Raw genomic sequence first — 24551 nt, 5'->3', positions numbered from 1 at the left:
TTTTGCATCAAATTGGGTCCCTAGAAATTTTTTTTTAATTCAATTAAGGCCAAAGTGTGCCAGCTTTCAATTTTATCCCAGTCATCAATTCCACGTGGCTTTTATTATTATTTTTTAATTAAAAAAATAATAATAAATTATTTTTAATTCCAACTCAATTAAATAATTAGAAAAAAAATTTAAAAACTTAATAAATAACCTAATCTAATCTAATAATCCCTATAACCAATCCCTAATTTAAACATTTTCACCCCCAAATTGAACCCCCAAGGCCATTGAATTTCAGAACCCCCAAACTACCTCCAATCTGACTAACTAAACTCCCTAGCTTTTCCACGCATACAGCAAAATTCCTTGAGTTGCCTTCAATACAATCAACAAGATTTCCAGCAGCAATTAATAGTAGAAAAGATGCCCACCTTTCCACTGAGAACTAGAAACACGCATAGAACATGCAGATGAAAGCTTCATAGGCTGGCCAAGCATACTCTTGGATTGGAAATCCATTCGTATACTGTGAAGGAAAACTTCTTTTTTTTTTGCCCACTAAACCCAGAATCAAACCAAAATCAAATATACTCTTGGATTGGAGAACCACTAAACCCAGAATCAAACCATGAAACCCAGAATCAAACCACCAAACCCATAATCAAACCAGCAGAATTTTCATAAAACCCCACCTGCAAAACCCACCAAACCCAGAATCAAACCAATGAGACATAACCATGTAAACCCAAAATCAAAAATTGGGGGGAAATTGAGAAACAAGTTATGAAGAAGAAATTGAAATGGAATCTGACCTTGATAGGAGGAGAGGCCATTGAGGTCGAGCAGAGGCCAGCGGTAGTGGTGGAGATCGGAGTAGGGGGCATTGAGGTCGAGTAGAGGCCAGCGGTAATGGTGGAGATCAGGGGAGGGGGCGTTGAGGTCGAGCAGAGGCCAGTGATGGTGGTGGAGATCGGAGGAGGGGGCGTTAAGGTCGAGGCAAAGGCCACGGAGGGAGGGAGCGACGCCGTCGTAGGCAAGGGCGGCTTCATGGTCTTCTTCCTTCTCTTCTTCCTTTTCTTCTTCCCTCTTCCTTCTTCATCGATAATTCCAGAGAAGATTAGGTTAGGATTTTATTTTTTTAAAGATAGGTTAGTTTTTTATAATTGAAATGAGTTGGAATAAAAAATAATTTAAGATTTTAAAAAATTAAAACATGTGGCATAAGTTGTCATTTAAAAAAATTATAAAAGCCACGTGGATAATGTGACGGACTAAAAATCGAGCCACATCAGCGGCTGGCACACTTTGTCCTTAATTGAATTAAAAAAAAATTCTTAAGGACCCAATTTGATGCGAAAGTTTTACAGGCCCTGGAATTGATTCCCTTTACAATTTCAGGGGCCTTCTGATGTATTAAGCCATAAATTAAACTTAGTTATAAGAATTTGGTGAGGAGAATTTTATTAAATTTCTAAGAATTCAAGTTGGGAATTTAAATTGCTGCATTTGGTATACATGTTTTAAAAAATATTCAAACAATTTTTTTGAACGTAACACTTACAATAACTGATTTTTAATGTGGATTCCACCGGCACATTTTCACTAAGGTGGCAATTTAGAATTTTACCTAATAGATGACGATTGCAGTGGTAAAAAGTGTTTGCATGAATCTCTAAGTTAAGTGATCGATTCCTATGAATTGTATTCTTGAGACCTATAATCTTCAACACACTCATATCAGAATTGTGAGAACTTAATACAATTCTTTTTTCAAAATTTCCACAGAATTGGTCCATGTGGTATATATATGATTTTCTTGAAGTAAAGTCTAAAATTTGAGTATTGTGAACAAATAAAACATTTATTAGAAGAACTAACTACACTATGTTGTGAATGTTGGTATACGGATAAAATTGTCTCTCAGGCACGAAGAAAGTATCTCAGGTTTGTTCCTTTTGTGTATGTTTTCTAGTTTCTACCATGATTTTTGTGTATGTTTTCCAGCGAGTTAGTGTGTGTTTTATATCTATTAAATTGGATGTATGATGTGAATGTGTTTTTTTTTTTACAATAATCCAACAACTTCGTTCAGTTGAAAAAATAGCTTGAAAATTAAATATGTTAGTTAAATGTGCTTTTCACTAGAAATCAAACACACTTCTTTTGAAAATTATTTTATGTGTACCAAACCAACCTATTTTATTCGAAGTCACTTTTTAAAAGAAAACCCTTCTGTTTATACATACATACGAAAAAAATAGGGACCATATAAATATAGGAGAGTACACGTTATTGTCCTTGTCCGGTTGTCCCTTGTCCTAGCTTTGTTGTCATGTCCACATATACATCATTGATCATCCATTCTCAAAATAACCAAGCTGGCAGATCCAAGAGGAAAGGCATATCCCCAAACATTGAATGTTCTGAAAAATCATTGTGTTCTAAGCTAGATATATATTACCTTTCTCTTGAGATAACTTGATTCGTACTTTTATAATTGCATTATTTTCTTGATGCTACTTAGTGTTCTGATCAAAAGGCTTGATGTTAAAATTCCCTACTAGCTTTTCCAAGTCAAGTTCTATGTTTATATCTTTTGCTTTTGCTGAATATAAATCTCAATCACAAGGTGTGTTGTAGTAGTTAGCTCATTTCGTCTCTTAATCATGAGATTGGGGGTTCGATCCTCGCTCATAAGAATAAAATGCATATTGTGACCAAACTGTTTACCATTTAGTGCGAGCACCCACAATGATAAAATTAGTCATTATTGCCGACGATGAATACAATAACTCTAAAAAAAAGGAAATCTCATACACTAACTTAAAATGCTTTTTCAGTCAAGTACTATGTTTATACTCTTTTGTTGTGCTCAAAGGAAATCTCAACCAAAATGTGTGAAAATGTAGTGTATATTGTGATCAGCTGTTTACCGCTTAGTACGGACATCCACTGTGATGAAATTAGTCAATGTTATCGGCCATGGATACCCCGACGAAAAAAAAAGGAAATCTCATGATTTTCCGTGTTTTTTTTTCTCTTCAGCTTTGGGCTGTTAATTATTGGGGCTAATAGTGGGCCGAATCAAAGCCCAGCCCAAATCATTGGCGTGTTCGTCAAGCACCGAATGGTTCTCTTCCCTCAACAACGTCAAAGCCTCTTCAGTCTTCACGCCGACGCTTCCCCCACCGTCGCGGCCTTGAACCGCTCGCTCCTCTCGCCGGACCTCGCCGTCGCCCCACCGCCGTCGCCGAAGCTCAAATCAAATTCTAAGCATGGATGATTCCGATCAATTCGCCAAATCTGAACAAGGTATGTTATCTATCTTCACATCGCAGTAGAACTTTCTTGTTTTGCTTCTTTTCTATGCAATTTCTTCATGTCAATTATCTTCAACTTTTTCTTTGCTATGATTTTTCAGTGTGTAGTAGTTTCTTCAGAAAACCAGTGAATAAGATGAATATTAGGAAACGAACAATTGATCATGGTGAAAATGATGATGATGATGAATCTCCAAAACCCTATGCATGTGCTGAACCAATTGAAGAAGAATCAGGGAAACAACCAGTTTTTCAGTTTGAGTCTTCAAAAGAGATTCAACTTCAACATGATAGCAAAGCAACTGCAACCCTAGAGACTGAGACTGAATTTTCGAAAGATGCTCGAGCCGTACGCGAAAGGGCGCTTAAGCAAGCGGCGAAGAGGAGCAATAGTCTGAAGGGGGATGGAAAGTTGTTGTACAAGGGGATGAATGGTTATAAAGACTACAAGGCTGGATTCCGTAGAGAGCAAACGATTGCGAGCGAGAAAGCTGGTGGGGCACATGGTCCTCTCAGGGCTTCAGCTCATATTAGGGTTTCAGCGAGATTTGATTATCAGCCTGACATTTGTAAGGATTACAAGGAAGCTGGTTATTGCGGGTATGGTGATTCCTGCAAGTTTATGCACGATCGAGGGGACTATAAGTTCGGGTGGCAGTTGGAGAAAGAATGGGATGAAGCTGAGAAAGCAAGGAAGATGAGATTGTTGGCTGCTGCAAGTGGTGAGGATGCAGATGAGGAGGGCGATAATGTGACGTCGGATGAAGATGATGATGATTCATTGCCGTTTGTGTGTTTCATTTGTAATAAGCCATTTGTGGATCCTGTTGTAACCAAGTGCAAGCACTACTTCTGTGAGCATTGTGCATTGAAGGTATACATACCCTTACAGCTGTTGCAATTAAGTTTCAATTGGTAAAAGTTTCATGTTATCAAAGTATTTTAGATTTTACTACTCATTGAAGTTAGATCACATTATGTTGCTGTTATATGATATAATATGGCTGATTAATTACTCTGGTTGATTAAATGGTTCAGCTCTGTAGGAATTGTAGATTTATCAGACATGTAATTAGTGCATACTATATGACTATATGTTGCAGTCCTTTGGACTTGTGATTTGTCTAATGTAGTAGTGCTTAACTTCAATCTATTCTATGATGTCTAACTTTCTGTTCGTTTTATTTGCAGCATCATGCAAAGAATAAAAAGTGTTTTGTCTGCAACCAGCCAACACTTGGCACTTTTAATGTGGCTCATGAGATACACAAGAAGACGGCTGAGGATAATAAATAATCTCACTCAACAGGTTCCATGATCTCTCTGTGTTGAAGAGTGATGCCATAAACTATGCAAAGAGTTGAAAACATACGGAGGATAAAACGGAGGGGTTAGGTCTTATTCATTTTGCTTAATTTTCTTGACTATTTGATCCCAGAATTGTTAAGTTCAAGAAGTCTAGGAATGAGAAAATACGTTTTCTCTTATCTTATTAATAATAATCAAAGAGCCATTAAATAGGCTGATACATCACAGAAGGGAAATAAACGTGCAGTGCTACAAAATAGGAAAATTGGTGCAACGTGCAAGTGCTACAACTGACTCTAAAGATTAGGTAAAACAGATAGTGACTCTATCTAAAACAGAAAAAACAAACCATATAAACAACTGACATCTAAATTATTTATTTCAACAACCCCTTAAACTTAATGTTTCAAACATAAGTTTAATGAATCAAAGTCTAAAACACATTCCCTTGCACGGTTGCTTCCAATGTGCATACTCCAAGCAATACTCTAAGTTTTTGGAATGCAGCTAATTTAAGTGGTTTTGTGAACAAATCAGCCACTTGATCTTCACTTTTCCCCTTTGTCAGTTCACGCAATACAAACTCTGCTTCAGTAGTTGAAAGTGTGACAATAGGTTGCTTCCTTGATGACCATGAAACAGCTCCGGAACCAAACATAAAGACATAACTATATGTGCTTTTCCTATCATCTTGATCTCCCGTATAATCACTATCCGTGAATCCAATCAAATCTGATTTCTCTCCTTTCTTGTAAAATATCCCATATTCTTTTGTTCCTTGTAAGTACCGCAAAATGCGCTTTGTTGCCATGAGATGCATCCTTTTTGGATTTTCCATGAATCTGCTAATGAGGCTTACAGCAAGCATAATGTCTCGTCTTGTAGCAGTTAGGTACATGAGGCTTCCAACAAGTTGCTTGTAAAGAATATCATCAACTCCTTTTCCTTCAGTATTCTTAACAAGCTTTAGACTTGTTTCTGCTGGTGTTCTCACCGGACTGCATCTGTCCATCTGAAATCTCTTTAAAATTTCTCTTGTGTACTTCTTTTGAGAGATAAAAATACCACTTGAGGATTGCTCAACCTCAATGCCAAGGAAATAGTGCATCAAACCAAGATCAGACATCTCAAATTCAGACATCATGGATTTCTTAAATTCCTCAATCATCACTTCATCATTACTGGTATAAATTAAATCATCCACATACAAGCAAACTATAAGCATCTTACCTCTTCCTTCAAATCGCACGAAGAGTGTATACTCATAAGGACATTTGTGAAATCCATTCTTCAAGAAATAGGCTTCAATGTGACTGTACCAAGCCCTTGGGGCTTGTTTTAACCCATATAAAGCCTTCTTTAACTTGTACACCTTTTCTTCTTGTCCAACTTTAACATAACCTGGTGGTTGATCAAGTCGTGCAACCGGAGCGAAGAGTGGTTGATCAAGTGTTTTAGACTTTGGTTCATTAAACTTATGTTTGAAACATTAAGTTTAACGAGGCTGTTGAAATAAATTATTTAGATGTCAGTTGTTTATTTGGTTTGTTTTTTCTGTTTTAGATAGAGTCACTATCTGTTTTACCTAGTCTTTAGGAGTCAGTTGTAGCACTTGCACGTTGCACCAGTTTTCCTATTTTGTAGCACTGCACGTTTATTTCCCTTCTGTGATGTATCAGCCTATTTAATGACTCTTTGATTATGATTAATAAGATAAGAGAAAATGTATTTTCTCATTCCTAGACTTCTTGAACTTAACAGTGGTATCAGAACCAATGGTTAGAGCGATCATCGTGAAGGTTCCTTGTGTCGAAAGTCTTCCTAGCAATGGTGGCTAGGCAGCGTGTCCTGTTGACGAAGATCCAACGACGGTGCAAGTATTTTGAGGGTTTCCGCTTGATATGGACTCATTAGAGAGATTGTTGGGAATTCAAGTGTGAGTAAGAAGTCTCACATTGGAATATTAGATGAGTATTGAGCACTTTATAAGTGAGAGGACCCATACACCTAATACCTTAAGGTTTTGGGTGAAAGATGTGGTGTCCAATCTACTTTGGTGTGCTCATGTAAGCCCAATGTGATGATCCCCGGTTTATCCTCTTGCGGCCCAACAAGAATATCTAATAGAGTGATATTTGATTACATGTTAACAGCACACACTGGTTCTGTTTGTAATCAGTTTGATACTGAATTAATTTCCAGTTACAGATTTTTCATTTTTCTTAACCTGAGGTACAATATAACAAAAGATTCTTTAATATTGTGGTTCATCATTAAATTCAAACAAGGATTCAAGCATTTACAATGACGACATAATATTGAGTTTCTTGTATGGGCAGCAGGAAGTTAAGGTGGGAGAGACAACCATAGGCTCATTTCATCAAGGAACTGGCAAGACTCACTCTGTATGTATTTGACACTGTTACTGCCAGACATGGAGCATTCAAACCTCTCTTCAATCTAGGCCATCTCAAATGCAACTAACCGCTGAGTTAACGGTTGCTTTGACGACAAGATTTCGATACTAAGACGTGGGGAATTAAGGGCAAGCATTCAAATTGATATGTGTGACAATTTTGATCTTAGTCCCGTGGAACTAAAATCCTGGTCTGCCCCTGAAGCCGCCTCCAACCCACTTGGTTAACAAATTAAGTCTGAACTTTACAAAATTAAGTCTGAACTTTACAATATAGCAATAATAACAGCCCTTTGACATATGATATTGTTTGGAAGATATAGTGTAAATTCATGTTGACTATTCTTTCTCTTATTTTCCAAACGAAGCTGTCATGAGCCCACACTGGATCAAGGGAACAAAATCCCCTGAACTAAATTTACCCTATCACACTAGTAAAATTGTATCACATCAATTAAATAAATATGGCCTTTAAAAATTTAGATGAGTAATTTTTAATTGACATAACATAATTTTATTGGACCAACAGGATGAGAGATACCAAATAGGAATATATGACTTCATTTTAGGATGAAGATATTCATAAAATAAGTGTCTCAATTTATCGTCTTACTAATAAAATATTAAGATGTCAATTATAAAAAGCATGAGAAAGAATAAGAATGGAAGAAGATTTCAAACTGTATATTGGAGTCAAACTCCACCCAGAGATTAAATGTTGGCAGATTGACCCAAACAAAGAGCTTAGCCCATGCACTCTTTCAAGAGTCAAACTTGAACAAACCATTTATGATTTCATATTGGTTCAATGAAGTACCCCTTTCTTCACTTCACTTCTTTCTCTATCTATGGCCCTGCCTTGGACCTTTTCTTCTTGCCAACATGATACACACTTCCATTTTGGGGGCTTATTTATTCACACCCTTTTCATCATTTTGTGTTTTTCCTTCATGACTGTTGCTGTTCTACCCTGAGAAGAAGGGGAAAAGAAAACTTTCATCATGGGAAACTGTTGCAGAAAACCAGTTGCTCATGTGTCTTCCACAAGTCATTTTGGTCAGTTTTTGGTTATTTTAATCATGTCCATGTCTGTCACGTTCTTCTTTGGTGGTACTATATGTGTTTATCTTTATCTGTTTTTGCCCATTTGTTTTTAGTTAATTTTTGTTATAGTGGATGCTTCCATATTTTTCTCTTTGTGATTTCCACTGAAAGAGGAAGGAGGCGATGTTTTCTAAAGATTAAAACAATTTTTCATTGACTTTAACCATGAAACATTAGCGGACAATAGGATATGCCATGCTTGAATGGACCTTTTTACTTTCTTATTTGTGTACTGTTCTCAAGTCCTTAGCTTTCCAGGATCAAATCGTGTTTGTAAAAATTTGGTCTGACAAAATGGAGATTCTGAGGCTTCTTTGCTCTGATTCAGGTTCAACAACATAATTTGGAATACTTTTGCATTTTTTCTGAGATGCAATTACTTGCATTTTCTGTTGGTTGACTTTTGTAGTGTTTCTGGATATTGGTGTAAGTTTTTAACATCTTCCCCTTCAAACAAAATAAGAATGATAAAAAAGGTGGTAGTCCATACTCAACATTTGTTGTGAAAAATGCCCAAAATCATTCAGTTAACGCTTCAAAATTCGAAATTTCAATACCCTGTTAGAGAGAGTTTTACCGCCCATGATGGTCCTGCCTGACGTATGAGCTAGTTCTTAGGATTGAGTTAGATTCAATCCGAATCTTAAGAAAGCTTAAGCACAAGTATCAACTTGGCCCATGGCTATTTCAAGTAAAATCTTTTTTTTGGGGTTGAGTTAGACTCAATCCGAATCTTAAGAAATTATGTATTCAAGCCATCCTCTTTCATATATATATATATATATATATATATATATATATATATATACCAAACATAGATATTAAGTTGGTTGGTTCAGTTAGTACGTTTTCTTTGGCTAGTTAAAAATTTCTGGTATAAGGTTAGTAACTCCACAAAGATGTGCTAGTCTGCTAGATAGAGATGAAAACCAGGAGTGAAAATCTATGTGCATATGTTTGCTTATGCATGCCAAATTGGATGTGTGAGATCATAATGTTGAAGATTCAGAGTAAGACAGAAAAAAAAAAACTGCAGTTCATGAAAAATCATTTGATGGTCTTTCAAGTTTTATGTCAGTCTCAAATTCTCAGTACCTATTATGACATAGGTAGATGCCAGAGTAAGTTGTTCTAATGGCTGCTTTTAACTTGCATCTCATCTACTCTCAGGAAGTACAAAGTCTCAAAGTAAGGAAAATTCTCCTGAACAAAAAGTTACTTTGAAAACTTCAGCATCAAATATAGACAAATTCGTGTCCAACAATCTCAAGTCCTTTACCTTCAATGATCTAAAGGAGGCCACAAAGAACTTCCGGCAAGAAAATTTAATTGGAGAGGGAGGGTTTGGGTTTGTCTACAAGGGATGGATAGATGAGAACACTGGTGCTCCTACAAAACCAGGAACTGGGATTGTGGTGGCCATTAAGAAGCTTAAGCCAGAAAGCTTCCAAGGCCAGAATGAATGGCTTGTAAGTGCAATTCAAAGTCTTATGTCTAAGGAAATGTTTGGATACTCGTTGACATCAGTGTAAACGGATGTTAGCACTCACTTCGACACAAAAAGTGGATGTAACTCTTCTCACGGATTGAGATGAAAACCCGTTCACGGTGCACTTAGCTGGTATCCAAACACTGATAACTGGTTGGTCTTGGCTGATTTTCTGCTCTTTTTGTTGGCAGGCAGAAGTCAATTATCTAGGACAACATCAGCATGAAAATTTGGTGAAACTTATTGGTTACTGCTCAGAAGGTAAAAACTGGCTACTAGTTTATGAGTTTATGCCGAAAGGAAGTTTGGAGAATCATTTATTCAGAAGTAAGTGGTACATTGCACTCTCAGATTATTTTGTTTCAAATAATCCACTATATACTAGTGTACAACATATTGTTTTTGAAATGAGTCACAATTTCTTTTCATAAGGCCTATGGCTTTGTTTGATTTCATTCTCAGGTTTCAAAAACTGTTTATGAAAAGAAGAAAGAAATTGTTTGAGCTACAAGTTTTCTTGAACTGAAGACCTACTACTTGAAAACTAAAAACAAAAATAGAAAACATTCATGAGAACTGCTTTGAAAACTGTTCATATCAAACGAGTTTTTTTCTTTCTATTTTCTATTTTTAAGAACTAAAAACTGTTTCTACAGAGGGGGTTCAACCAATATCCTGGATCACACGGGTCAATATTGCAATTTCTGTTGCAAGAGCATTGACATTCTTGCATTCCCTTCATCCAAATGTCATCTATCGTGATTTAAAGGCTTCCAACATCCTACTTGATTCTGTAAGTAACTCTAAAAACTTGGCTTGAGGACCTGAGAAGACCACAATCACCACATCTGCTGATTTACATGTGAGTCTCCATGCTGAAAGAGTAGCACTGAAATTTATGCAGGATTTCAATGCAAAACTTTCGGATTTTGGCTTGGCAAGAGATGGCCCTACTGGAGATAACACTCATGTTTCAACGAGAGTTATTGGAACTCAGGGTTATGCTGCACCAGAGTATGTAGCTACAGGTAGATTTGTCTTTCCAATTTTCTTTTTTTACCTGTTAGGTTCTTAGTTTTTGGATTTTGAGTAGGACAATACCAGAAGAAATAACAGAAGCAAGGAGCAACTGGGACACAAGCAAAAACAGTTCTTGTGTGATGACAGCACCTACATGCACAACTAATAAAAAAACTAAAGATAGTATTACAATAACTTAATAAGATTCTCTTCAACAACATGAACCAAACATGTTCACTTCAAAATCAGATTCTTTCTTCAGAATCAATTCTGACACTCAGAAGCTACTCACAGAAGCTTCTCCCCATAATTAATTTCTAAACATGCACGAAGCATTCTACATATATCAGATAAATACTAAATAATCTTCCATTTTGTGTGCTATATGTCATGATTTCTAAGTTTGATGACCATTACTTTTCCTCTATATAATAAATTGGCCTTGGCTAAACAGGTCATTTGAACCCAAGGAGTGATGTATACAGCTTTGGTGTTGTCTTGTTAGAGTTGCTAACAGGAAGGCGTGTAGTTGAAGATGAGAAGGCTGCATTTTCAGAAGAAACACTGGTGGATTGGGCAAAGCCCTTCCTGAGTGACAACAGAAGAATTTCTAGAGTCATGGATACCAGATTGGGTGGTCAATACTCCAAGAAAGGAGCACAAGCTGCAGCTGCACTTGCTCTCCAATGCCTGAATATGGATCCCAAATTTAGACCACACATGGTTGATGTTCTAGCTGCATTGGAAGCACTACATTCCTCAAGTTCAATCCCAAGGAACCTAAAATGTGGAAATGGGAATCATGCAACCAAGCATTATTCTAGTCATTCCCAAAAGTTAGTTGGCAATAGTAACAAAATCTGAGCTGCTTTTCTCTATATGGAATCTAATGCTTCTACATCCCAACAAGTGCTTTCTTCTTTCATAGTGTGGCTAAGTGAATAATTTTCATTGAAGCACGGGACTATACTATCTTTTTGGGGTTCTTATGGGAAAGCATTGCAATGCTTACAGGGAACAATTTATGAAGCAAATTGTATTATATTGTAAAAGCAAGGAAAATAAATATTGCACAAGGTTCAATCCTGGAAAAAAATATCAGTAAGAAAAGAAGACTTATATATTTAGATGCATGCTGCTATTATTCATATATCCTGGACAGGAATATCATGCATATTATGAAACTACAAAATCAGAGGTTTATTTCATTTTTGTGGTCCCCTTATGACCAGGGGAATCAAACATTACCTAAGGTGCATGCATCACAAAGGCTTCCAGGAACTTCAAGTGATGGGAATATTGTATCTCAATATTCTACTATCCATTGAGACTATATCTCATATTTTCTCGGGCACTTGACCCATTGATTTGTCTGATATTTCTCAAATTTATCAGAGCATCACCACATTACAAGAAAATTAATTTATTGCTGCCAACCATACTGTTGATTGCGATTTCCACCCATCATGTTTGAGCCACGACCAGCTGCTGAGCCCCCATATGGACCGCCTTGTTGAGGATAGTTTGGAGCTCCAGCCCCATAACCGCCACCTCCACCACGAGGACCACCACCAGGCATACCACTGGACCCATAAGGTGCCCCTCGCCCTTGAGGAGGATAAGGCCCGCTGCCGTAACCACCTCCTCCTTGACCTCCACGATTTGGGTGATTGTATCCTCCGCTGGGGTTTCCACTGGGAGGATATCTTCCTGGCCCACCAGGTGGACCTCGAGCCCTCCCATAATGATGAGAAGGTCCTGCAACAACTTGAGGTTGAGAGCCATGAATTGGCTGCTTAGATCCTGACCGCATTTGGGCATGTTGCCCAGGCTGCTGAATTGGGGGAAGACGAGTGTGCGGCTGTGGTTGTTGCATTTTCTGACGCTTTGCAATTTCTTCATTTTGCCTTTGTTGCTGGCGCTTTTTCTTTGTTTGAAATTCATGTGATGACTCATACTTGGGTAAACTAAGCCACACAAAAGAGAAGTAGCAAGTTGAAGAATGTTGACCAGTAAATGATTAGTTGCATAAAACAAAATAAAGTTAAAAGGGAAGGAGCCGAAGGAGTGAATGGAACAAGTATTTATTCCTATCACGATCTAACAATTTCAAGGAAAATTAATATTTTGAAAATAGAAACTAGGTCTTACCTCTTGGGATCGCATGGTAATGGATCTGTCCAGAAATACTCAGCATCAAGTGCATCTTTCGCCGTAATTCTCTACAAAAATCAAATTTACAAACAAATATTAAGAAACAAATCATGAACAAAATTAATTTTCATAAAGCATATAGCCTAGAGGTGAATAAGCAAATCATAACACAAACCCAACTATGTTACAAATGACATATTCATAGCAAAAAAAAAAAAAACTTCTCAAAGTCGTCTAAACTAGCATTATGCCATCAATTCTTTTTTTTTTCTTGTCTCAATTTTTTTTATTACATTACGAAAGTTTCTCACAAAGGAAACCAGATGTACACCATTTTTATCTTACGCATAGTATGAGATCTGTCAGTATATGAGATACATAATAATAACAAAATAACAATAGTAGCTATGGCTAACCTCGTCATATAAAACAGGTCGAGTGATATAAAATAAAACAGGAATAACAGGGAATTGAAGCACTTAAAATAGCAATTCAAAATCATTTAACAATTAATAAATCAGACCCACAAGTGAAGAAATGATACCTGAGCCGGATCAAGTGTCAGCATCTTGTCCAACAATTCTAGAGCATGACGATCAAAACTATAAAGTCACAGGGAAACAAGCTATTTAGATAAATTTACAAGCACAGAATATGGACTGTATCCTTATTTCCTAGGTGGATAAAAGTACATATATGCTTAGTGATGATGCTCAAGCCTTGATACTTACTGCCTGAAAACATCCCTCAAACGTCTTTTCATTGGCCTTGATGGCTTAAATTGATTATACCAAGGTGTCTTAGAAACCCCAGGCCAATTGACCTCATCTGGTGCTCCACACAGCTCAAATATTTTGTTTAATTGTTCTGGCTACAATAATTACAAACAAAAGATGTATTACATTTAAGCTGTACCAAAAAATATTACCATTAGGATATAAAGCATAGGCCATATATAATACAAGCAAGATATGACAAAGATGTAATAATGAGATTTCTGAAAAGTATTGAGCAAATTAGATGCAACAGTCTAGCCAAACATTGTTATTAGCGTACTATGTTTCAGTAGAATCCATAGATTCGAAATACATAGACATCAATGATCATAACAATTGAGTTGCACTGAGATATGCTTATAATATGCAGAGAAAGGAATATGGCAGGATGTATTTAGAGACTGAATCCGGAGAATCAGAATGTAATATAAAGAATCTTTTTTTTCCTACTGGCAATATACAGGATAAAATCAAATCTACCCTAAATACTACACCACATCAATCACTCACCACTTCGGCACCCATTTCTCTTAACTATCATATATAAAATATCACTAACCTCATCTTTCCCAGGAAAAATGGGCTTCCCATGAAGAAGCTCAGCAAAAATGCACCCAACAGACCACATATCTACAGCTGGTCCATACTTCGTTGTCCCCAGAAGCAACTCAGGCGGTCTACATAAATAAAACAAACTCAATACATGCACTTGCCAATCAAATAGCCCCTCCCTCTGCCCTATTCAATCTCCTCAAGAAAAATTTGACACCAATTACCTGTACCATAACGTAATGACACGATTTGTAAGATTTGCATTTTGCTCACTAGAAAATGATCGTGCCAGTCCAAAATCTGCAAGCTTCAAATTTCCTTCATTGTCTATAAGAAGATTTGATCCTGCAGCAGAATAAAATACATCAAAAAGTAGTAATATTTCCAACATTCTGATCTAAAACCATAACCCTGTTAATACACAGACCTTTGATATCACGATGAAGTACTTGATTTACATGACAGTAGTGAAGCCCCGTCAAAAGCTGTCTCATATAACACTTAAGAAAGGAAACGCAACTCAGACAACATCAAAATAAACAAATATTAATATATGAAAAATCAATTATTAGTATAAACACTCGTACCTTAATTTGAGGAACTGTAAATCTCATTTCAGGTCGGTCAGCAAGACCTGTTAAATCATGGTCCATGTATTCAAAGACCATGTAAATACCACCTTTATATTTGTTACCATCTGCAATCCCAAAAACAACAATGAGAAACAAGTGAAAAAGGTTAGTATGGAACAAAGAGAATCCAATGGGAGTTGATGGATATATTCACACAGCTAGAGCTATAAAGCATGTTATGTACTATTATTCAGTAATTGGCTAATAATATGAAAATAGATGAGTACTATTATTCAGTAATTAGCTAATAATGTGAGAACGGATGACTTGCCTGGCCTTCCTTGTCCATCTCTCTCAGGGCCTGAAAGAAGAAACACAATGTTATTTATAAATCCTAAACCATTTTGAAAACAAAGCACATCTATATCTTTAAAGTATACCTGGCGAAGTCACAATTTCTTTCAGCTCGATCACATTCTCATGGTGCAGTTTCTTTAAAATTTTGATTTCTCGTATAGCAGTTATAGGAAACTGCAATGAAAAAATTTACAATACAGTTCCTAGGAGAAATTCACAATACAGAACTAACAGACTTTGACTGCAAATTCTGATTTAGGCCAACTGAATAACATGTACAATGAAAATATGTTATGCACCCATAATCTAAGTAAAAAAATTAAACATTCAAGACTCAAAGAATTAACATACCCCTTCTCTCTCATTGTCCATCCGTATCCTCTTCAGAGCAACGATTTCACCGGTTTCGATCTCCTTCGCCATGAAGACCTGACTGCAAACATAAACACATGAAGTTATAGATCAGTCCACTTCAGACAACATCACCAATAAGTGCAAAAAATACTATTTTTTTCTTTAAATGGGAAAAAGAGTTCAAGAAACATAAAATGTATTAGTTTTAGCTCAGTTGGCAACGCAGACCGAGTGTCTGGGAAGAACTCTCAGGTTCGATCCCCACACAATACACTTTGGGGGAGGGATGCAAAGCCTTAACTGTGATTAAATCCCAAATCTAACGGCATCCAAAGGGTGAACGAGTACCGGATGTTTAAACCAAAAAAAAGGGTCATAAAATTGGGAACAAATATCCAAATGAAAAAAAAAAAAATTGAACTTTAACCTAGCCCAACAAAAACAAGCATAACTACCATTGACTTGAAAAAATTTCATCTTCCATGATGCGAAAAAAGAACCACCCCATTAAAAAAGATTAAATTTTGATAGGAGAAAGGTAAAGAAGAAGAGAAATTGAGACAAACCCATATGTGCCTTCACCAATTTGCTCCAATTTCTCGAAGCAATCGACACTTCTGGATCCCCAAGTGGCGGATTCAATCACGTTGAGCTGACCAGCCATGGCTGCTTGATGAATCTTCCAAACACTCAGACTCAAATTCAGACCAGATCTTCGGATGATTGATTGAGGATTGCGGTTCAGGGTTTTCGCGCGCGTGAACTTTACCGCAGCATTCTCCAGAACAATAGATAAAATATAAAAATAAAAATGTATGTAAAAATAATAATGGTTAAATATGTTCCAGATCTTCACATATATGGTCAAATCTAAATAGATCCTAGAATTTTTTTGATGACTTTGGTTTATGGATCATATTTTTTTAATTCAAATAAGTATAAGTAATGTCATTAGATATGTTTGTGCTAGAGTTAGGTAAGATGGGAAAGTTATTTCATTTAGTGTGTGCTAATGTGGATTGAAAATGTATCGAAACGCACACATGATGCTTATAGGGTTAGCCCGTGGACTTTTCACATGCCATTTTTTGTTATTCTAAAATTTCTTTGATTAATTTTGGTACTTCTCATCTTCTTTTCTCTTCTTCATCTTCTTCCTCTCACTCAACTTCCACAATCATCGTCCATTCGTCCAGCTCCACTCAACCACCACCCAACCCCGACCTCCCCCTTCCTCTTCACTTATCCTACCTCCATGCTCCACAACCCCTTCCTTGCCCCCCCCCCCCCCCCCCACCTTCGCTCACCTTTCTGAAAACATCTCATCCCCCACCTTTCGGTTAGGGTTTGAAATTAAGGTTTCGAACATCTTATCCAGTCAATGATTTTATATTTACTTTGAAGTCCTCTGGGAAATCATACCCTAATTTAGAATTTTGAAAGGCTCCTTGCTTATGCTGATACCGTCACTTTGTGGTGGAAAAACTACATCAATGATACCCCCTCTGTTCCTATATATAAGGTCACTTTACTTAATTCTCTTAGATTAAGAAAAGTAATTACAAGTAATAAATTTGTAAAAGAATTTCTTCACTTTCCTAGATTACTCTTATATACTTTCTTATGAATTTCTCTCTCTAAGTTATTATTATATCAAAATCTCATTATTTCTTTCATATTAAATATAAGGATAGTTTTTGAAAAAATATTTAATGTTCATTAATATTGTAAATGGACTTATATTTAGGAACAATTTTTTCTATAAAAATGGAAGAGAGTAAAAAATAAAAGCCTTAACTTTAGAGGGAAAATAGAAACATCCGAGGATTAAATTTGAAAATAACGTATATTATAAAGACTAAAAACTTGTTTGAGCCTTTTTTTTTTCTTTTTCTATTTTTACTTCTTCTAAGGCCTACCACCACTACAATCAAATGAATCAATGGCGGCAACACTACGAAATCAAAGTTGACTTCGAGTTTTAAACTCTATCTCCATTTAATTTGTTTTAATTAAAGAGATCATGCATGCCACTTAATTAATTATCTCAATTATATAAATGGGAGGAATGTTATCATTATTATTGCGTTTAAAGTACCCCATAAACTATTTCCTATAAAAAAAACCTACAATAAGGCAATAATAATAAGGAATTAAGGATGAAGATGGCATGAAATATTTTATTTTATGGCCACCCTAGTCCCTAAAGTTATAGACTTGTGGAGTTGTGGTGATAATATGTAATTCATCAATTTACGGCCACAAACTTTTTTAATATTATTCGTCTCAACTACTTTCCTGCTCACAGAAAATATTATCCAAAAGACAATGAATTTACAGCAATGCTAATTTACACGATATAATTGTTATGAAAGTGAGTAGTAATGGTTGGAACTTTGAAGGGATAACAATATATGATGGGGTCGTATAAAAATTGTTTTTAAAGATAGTTGCATATCCCACTTTCATTCTCTAAATCTATCATATTAACTTGTATAAAAGATTCTCCGTGCATTTTATTGCCCCAGAAAGCTTCAAATGCAATACTTGATGGAGGTTTACTTTGAGTACAAGGGCCCTCTATATTATCTTATTTTAAGACCTCACATTAATTAGAAATATGAATATATAAGTTAAAATAATTCTCACACTACAAATAATTCTTAGGTTAGAGTTAGGATTAACCCAAATTCTAAAATAAACCTTAATTCTAAAATATTAAGTGAGGGATGTATATAGATCTTTGAAAGATTGAAGTCTTGGGCATGAAGACTCTCAGTTTGTGCATCTAGCACACACTTCAAAAGGAATTATTCCAAAAGCTACTGTACACCCTAGCTTATGATTCAAAGTGATTTTCTAGTTAAGATGTGATTTCTAGAAGTTAAACCATGCAAATGCCAAAGATCTCATATGAAAGAGTTCATTTAAATTTATCTTATAGCATAAACTCTTAGGTGCAAATTGTTTGAAAGACTTATATAAAGAGCGTATAATTAACCTATTAATAAGTTATTTTAAACATTTTTTAATAAATTTATCAATTTTTTATGAATAAGCGATTATATGTAGTTAGTTTGAGCTAATTTGAAAAAACTCATCAAATTAGTTTATGAATAATCACTTATACAATAAATGAATTATTAAATTATTTACCGAAGGGCACACAGCCAATAAAGTAAGACTATGAGGGAGTGGCTGATTTGGCCTAAATGGGAGGTTGGATGACAATTTTTCGCATGATCATGTATTATCCTTATGATGTTTCTGGATCAAATTGTTGAAAATCGTATGCAGGTCCACATTCATTAATTTTAAAATTGTAAATACAGATATAGCTTGGTTATGAAGAAACATATCATGAGGTGAAGCGATCCTGATTAGATTTCCTCGGCATAAGTAATCATCATGATCTTGTTGTTTTAGGATAATACTCGTGGCATCTTCTTGATCTAAGCTTGGCTAGCTTTTGTGGTCTTCATTGAGTCACGTACATGACTCACATAAGCTTTTTAGTAGGTCAAATACTAATTAATTATACTAATGTTGTCAATTTTAATGTTTTCCACAAGTTGATAAGGCTTCCTTTAGTGGAGCAACAGTACACATTGACATATCATATCACCACAAGGGTCTGCATCACATTTTGGTACCACCACATTGACTCTTAATTTGTGGGGAACCCAAGAACTTTGCAATATTCTCATGATTTAATTTGCTTTCTCGTATTAGGGTGCATGTATATCTATATAAAGATCAATCATCGACGGTTATGATTCTCTGCTGAGGTTTCTAATCAAATGATTGATCAACCCACTCAACTTTGATAAGATCAGTCGCTAAAAAAATTGTCCAAAGCCTCATGTGTGTTTAGAGGAATAGAGATTCTTCAAATTGTAGCCAAATGAAACTGTAAAGTGCAAAGCTAAACCTTAAAATTCCTTCTTGTGTTTTCAGGCAAAACTAGTAATGAAACCATTGTACAAAATTAACTCATCAAAAGTAAACCCAAACATAGAAAGCTGAAAGACTCTTTGTACAACTAGGCAGCTTTGCCAACAAGTTGTCTGTAATAGACCCCACCTTTGATTAATGGGAAGAGAAATTTTGCAAGTTATAGTGTGTTGGAATATCATACAATGCGAATTGACTTTTAACACAATTCATAAGTAGAGTTTTGTTCATTCTTTATTTTATAATATGTTTATATATCTATTTACATTTATGCAAATAAATAACTAAACACATTTTCTTAAAGAATATATTTCGCTCATAATTGACCGATGATCGATTTTTTTAAGGTAATAAATATAATATAATTGCGTGCCAAATAACAATGAGTTTTGAAATTACCATATTTTAATGATTAAGAATGAGAGAGCAGCACACTGCTCTAAAATCTAAATCACTCTAAATCAGAGAGAACATGAGAGAGCTACCCTTCTGTAAAACCAAAATGCACCAACAAACCTTCTGTGATCAACACAGGCACTATAGGTAACCCCACCACCTAAAAACAAACTACTATAAAAAGCCTTGAAGAAAGAGTTGGCTCTCTCAAGTCTCAACTCTTTATTTTCTCTTCAGAGTTCAGAGACCTCAACACTCCAATCTAAGTATTTCTATATATAGGTAGGTTAAAGATGTGGCATCTTCTAGCTGCAGTGACAAGGAACCTTCACAACACAAGAAAGAGCTCTAAGGTGGCAGATGAGAACATGTTCCAACAAGGGAACACTGTTGAGATGTTTGGACATGAAAGGGGAAGAAGACAACATGGCTGGGGGCTTGTGTTGAGCATTCTTCAAGCTCCCATGTCAATGCTTTCATGTGTCTCCCATCCTCAGGTTAATGGGCCTGATGGGGTTTGGGTAACTGGTGGTGAATTTTCACAGATTTCTGAAATGAATTATCTCATGGTAAGTGACAGCATGAGATATGCAATTTTGATGTAGAAAATGTGAATAACAATTGCATGCTCGGGCCTAGCTAGATTCCTCTCTTGTCCTCATTTTTCTTCTCTCTTCTCTGTTTACACTTGGTGATTGAATGGATCTGTAAAATTTATCACCACTCTTTGGTGAATTGGTGTTTATGTGAAAAAAGAAATTCGTTTGTATTGTCTGATACAAGATGCCAAGCAGGGAGCAGGCGTGGAGAAATGTCAAAGAAGAATAAAGTTGTTTTCATTTTAATTAGTTAGTTCCACTATGCTTGTTTTGGCTCTCCGACACTGTTCCAGATGTTTCCGGTTGAGAATTCAAGTGTGAATTGAAGTCTTACATTGATTAAAAATGAATGAGGTGAAGAAGTTATAAGATATATAACCCATATACCTAATATCTCAAGATTTTGGATGAAGATGTAGTGTCTGGTTCTCTTGATGTCTTTAGTGCTGACTCATTGATGCTTTGGCTCCCCCTTGTCTCCTAACATTCCCCTTTTGTGGGCTAATTGACCCATATTTAAGATGATTGAGATAACACTCATGCCTGACGTATTCTCACAACACACACGAAACACGGCCACTCCACAAACCAGGAGCCTATGGTCGTCCCGCGATATCTAACCTAAATGATGACATATCTCACTACTTCGAGCAAAGAAACATTAGGCCAACATACCCTCAAACCCTAAAATGTCGTGCTACCATGAAACTAGTCTTATTAGTTTGCAACATTAGGATAGTGATCAAACCACACCCTAAGTAAGCAAAAAGACCGATAAACTAAAAGTCTTTTAAAATCTTTTCCGCTTAAAGAGAGTTAAATGATACATAACGACTTCTTCCCTCGTCGGAGGTTGAATTGGCAGCATACCAAAGCAATTTCCACCATCCACTTCACATGACACTAGGACATGCACAGAAGATCAAAGAGTCGAACGCAAAGCGGGCTGCGCATTACCTGAACGGCTTAACCCCCTGGACCTTCACATTCAAGCTGATGTAATCCTCATTGTTTAGGACCTGCCAGCAAAATGATCCGAAGGCTGATCGCATAGCATGCCGCATTCAAGATAGCAAATGATGTCGACGTTACCTTAGCCTCTTTTACCTTTGGCTATTTAAGGAAGCAACATGAGCACTACTCTCTTTACTCATCGCTTCCTTTAATGATTTGAGCATTAGAGTGTTCTTACAAATACCACAGGGGCGGGAGGTCCACACCGCAACGAGAAGCCATCCAGAGCGAAGCAGAGCCCGAAGCCAACACAAACTCAACTTCGTCGTGTCCCGTTCAAGAATTTATACACTCATCAAAGGTTCTTTGTTATCATTTAGGATTTAGCTTTGTGATCCTAATGTATAATTCAATCATCATAATTTTTTAGTTATACAAATGAAATAGCATGTTGTGTTCGATCAATATTTCCCTAATTAAAAGAGTCAACATGTAATTTTTCTTAAGGAATTCCTCATAATTTCTTGAACTAAGTGTATCCACTGCCACCATTTGCTTCGTGAAGGAAATGATGTTGCTGATTTCTTAGCCAAGCTCGGAGCTAGCGTCTAATATGAACTCGACGTGGTTTTGGGATTCTCCTTTGGCTGGTGTCACGACCTTGCTGCATGTTGATGCCCTTGGTGTTGATGCCTTCTTGAGGCAGTAGTTTCTTCTTCTATTTTGTTTTCTTTCTTTTGCTTCTTTTATCGAAAAAAAAACTAAGTGTATCCATGATAAAAAATAATTCACTCCACAAAATCATATAATTTACTTGAATATAAATTAGGTGACTTCGCACATCATTTTAGGAAATAAAATGGTTATGAGTGGGCGTCTCAATCTTGTAAGCGGTGGAATTTATAAGATTCATATATCACATCATCATTTTAAGATACACACTTAAAAGGAGATCACCTGATGAGTATCGATCATAGTGGTTAAAAGTGACTGTGTTCGTAGGTTGAAAAAGTGTAGTCTTTAAGAGCCACATTTTTTAGAAATACATATTCACCCCACTTTGATCAAAATTACCATTGACATATTTTCTCGGTAATAATGAGTGGTGAGTGACTATTGTGAACTCTTGATTTTTGTTTAAAAAATTGAAAATATTAGTTAATTGAATAACTATTTAAAAAGTGTAAGAATTTTTTTGAGCTCATAATATCAGAAAGTGTAAGAATTTAAATTTGATATATAAAGCTGGATTGATTGATTTTATCGCCATGTATCCTCTCCATAGACACTTACTATAATTGTTTCCCAAGAAAATGATCTGACATGTATTTGTCAACATTAAATGGGAAACAATAGAAAAATAGTCAACTCTAATGGCCCATTTTGTCTTCTACATCCTGATTTTATTGAATTTGGTGGAAAATTTGCTTTTTAAAATGATTCATGTACACATAAAATATTAAAACGGAGGAATATAAAGGAAAGTTATGATAGTTGATTTAATTTTTTTGTCAAATAATAAGTATATATAAGTTCTAGTGCAAAAATAACACTATTGATGCACAAGTGGTGGTGACTGTTATCCGTACAATATCTTACTAACAATTGATTCTGAAATACATTGTTTTCATATGCTATGTAATGTTTGCTCTATGGGTGACAATGGAATGACTTTGGAAACTAAAGAAAAATGAATGGTCCTCTAAAATCACAATAGAACTATTCTCAACCTCTTCTATATTCATGTAAGCAACCTCTTCTGTTGAAGACCTGTAATAACTTACCTTGATGCAACAAATATAATGGTTACAATTTAATTGCAGTCTTCAAAGGTTCAAACATGCCACCACAAATCAAAGATTGTACAAAAATTACTATGCGCCTTTTCTCATTTGACCTCATCTTTCCATGTAATTACATGACAACTACATAAATGATAACTAACAAATATGGATAGATTAATTTAACCACCAAAGATATAGTTTTTGAACATCTAATAGTGCAGTTAGTTATTTACTGCCCTTGAAAATCAATCTCTGTCTAGAATGTACATAGAAACAAACTAAAAGTACCATATATTGAAGAGAATTTGTATTTATCTTACTTATTAAAACAGAGAAATCAGAACAAAAGCACAAAAGCTCGAGTGTATGTTTAGGTATCATTTGAGTGCAATGCAAACAGAATTTCATTCCAATTCATAAGAAGAGTTCCACTAACTTTTTGTCTTGAAATGAGTGCTAACATCAGTTTTCACTAATGCCAACAAGTATCCAAAGATGGTTTGACTAAACCCAACAGTATAGATTATTCCACAACTATCTATGAATCTCATGCAATTATGCAATCTAGTCTGCTACAAATTAAAGCAATCTATTTCAAGTACTCTCAGCTTTTGACTGGTACAGGTTTAGCTTAATATTTTGTTTTCTATTGTTGAGAGTTTCAAGAGTGATGATCATGTGATTCTGTTCTCTAATTGGGGTGTATCCCCTTTTCCTGTAATAACATACCTAGTTACCTGTAAGATTTATTTTCCTATTCTTCATTTTCACATCATCCAAACAACTTGAATGACTTTATCAATACCTCAAATCTATGATGCAGATGAACAGACACTCCAAAGTCCAAACCAGGAATTGTCTCCATGCTAAGAGTAGCAGCAGAAAAGATGAAACTCCTTAAAACCTAATGGCAGTATGGCACAATTTGAACTTCAACATGTTGCATTGTCCATGTTAGAGCCCGATCTCCTTAGTGAATTTCATTATTCTCTCCACTTTGACACTTTTAAGATAGTTATTCTTTGCATGTTCGGTAATCTTTCTACAATTAATTCTATTGCCAAAATCAATTATGGGGAGAAACTTCTATGAGTACCTTCTAGTTGCCACAAGTAATTGTTCATCCAAACATGCTATTAGTTGATTAGCAGTCTGATTTCTCATAGACATCCTCTCAGGCAGTGTTCTCTTCAGCGCTTCAATTCTTCCTTTGTTTTCTTCCTCCCCTCTTTTGTTATTTTTCTTGCTCCTTCCCTGTTTCATCTTCTCCCTTGTGTTGCTATCTACAATACTAGTTTTCCCTTTCAGCTTTTAGATTCTGTTAGCAGTAGTGAACAGATAGATACATATATAATTACTATTATTGTTTTCAATCTAGGTTCTTAAATAATAAGTCCATTGCAATATGAGTTCGAACAGAAGTTCAAACCTTACCATGTCCTTAAAAGGTGGTG

General features: G+C 35.8%; 5 protein-coding genes across 8 annotated transcripts; 3 read left to right on the top strand and 2 right to left on the bottom strand.

Moving 5' to 3' along the window:
• The first annotated feature begins 3127 nt into the window (after nt 1-3127).
• LOC130733352 (zinc finger CCCH domain-containing protein 51-like) lies at nt 3128-7331 on the top strand. Of its 3 annotated transcripts, none has more exons than XR_009017448.1 (4): nt 3128-3300; nt 3410-4182; nt 4500-6848; nt 6959-7331. XR_009017448.1 is itself a non-coding variant. In XM_057585500.1 (3 exons), exons 1-3 carry the CDS (start codon nt 3264-3266, stop codon nt 4602-4604), a joined length of 915 nt encoding a protein of 304 aa, XP_057441483.1. In that variant the 5' UTR covers nt 3128-3263; the 3' UTR covers nt 4605-6874. The 3 variants fall into 3 exon arrangements, 1 of the variants encoding a protein (XP_057441483.1); XR_009017449.1 differs by having other exon boundaries at nt 6956-7331; XM_057585500.1 differs by lacking the exon at nt 6959-7331 and having other exon boundaries at nt 4500-6874.
• LOC130714240 (uncharacterized mitochondrial protein AtMg00810-like) lies at nt 5050-7052 on the bottom strand. Its single transcript, XM_057564172.1, has 3 exons — nt 7019-7052; nt 6669-6736; nt 5050-6075 (listed from the first exon to the last, which is right to left on the bottom strand). Exons 1-3 carry the CDS (start codon nt 7050-7052, stop codon nt 5050-5052), a joined length of 1128 nt encoding a protein of 375 aa, XP_057420155.1.
• A 332-nt stretch (nt 7332-7663) lies between the features above and the next one.
• Nucleotides 7664-11793, top strand: LOC130733351 (probable serine/threonine-protein kinase PBL2). Of its 2 annotated transcripts, none has more exons than XM_057585499.1 (6): nt 7664-8088; nt 9307-9605; nt 9817-9952; nt 10282-10418; nt 10530-10653; nt 11100-11793. In XM_057585499.1, exons 1-6 carry the CDS (start codon nt 8034-8036, stop codon nt 11507-11509), a joined length of 1161 nt encoding a protein of 386 aa, XP_057441482.1. In that variant the 5' UTR covers nt 7664-8033; the 3' UTR covers nt 11510-11793. The 2 variants fall into 2 exon arrangements, with proteins under 2 accessions (XP_057441482.1, XP_057441481.1); XM_057585498.1 differs by lacking the exon at nt 7664-8088 and adding an exon at nt 8135-8464.
• On the bottom strand, nt 11744-16297 carry LOC130733350 (cyclin-dependent kinase C-2-like). Its single transcript, XM_057585497.1, has 12 exons — nt 15977-16297; nt 15408-15489; nt 15140-15230; nt 15031-15060; nt 14715-14824; nt 14555-14627; nt 14352-14472; nt 14135-14252; nt 13531-13670; nt 13344-13401; nt 12797-12867; nt 11744-12612 (listed from the first exon to the last, which is right to left on the bottom strand). The coding sequence occupies exons 1-12, from the start codon at nt 16072-16074 to the stop codon at nt 12069-12071; spliced, it is 1536 nt and encodes a 511-aa protein (XP_057441480.1). The 5' UTR covers nt 16075-16297; the 3' UTR covers nt 11744-12068.
• A 3539-nt stretch (nt 16298-19836) lies between these two features.
• LOC130731568 (uncharacterized) lies at nt 19837-20605 on the top strand. Its single transcript, XM_057583853.1, has one exon. The coding sequence runs from the start codon at nt 20054-20056 to the stop codon at nt 20363-20365; it is 312 nt and encodes a 103-aa protein (XP_057439836.1). The 5' UTR covers nt 19837-20053; the 3' UTR covers nt 20366-20605.
• The last annotated feature ends 3946 nt before the right edge of the window (nt 20606-24551 follow it).

Source organism: Lotus japonicus, chromosome 1 (genome assembly GCF_012489685.1).
Source record: "Lotus japonicus ecotype B-129 chromosome 1, LjGifu_v1.2".
NCBI classification, from domain to species: domain Eukaryota; kingdom Viridiplantae; phylum Streptophyta; class Magnoliopsida; order Fabales; family Fabaceae; genus Lotus; species Lotus japonicus.
This window is presented reverse-complemented; position numbering and strand designations above follow the sequence as displayed.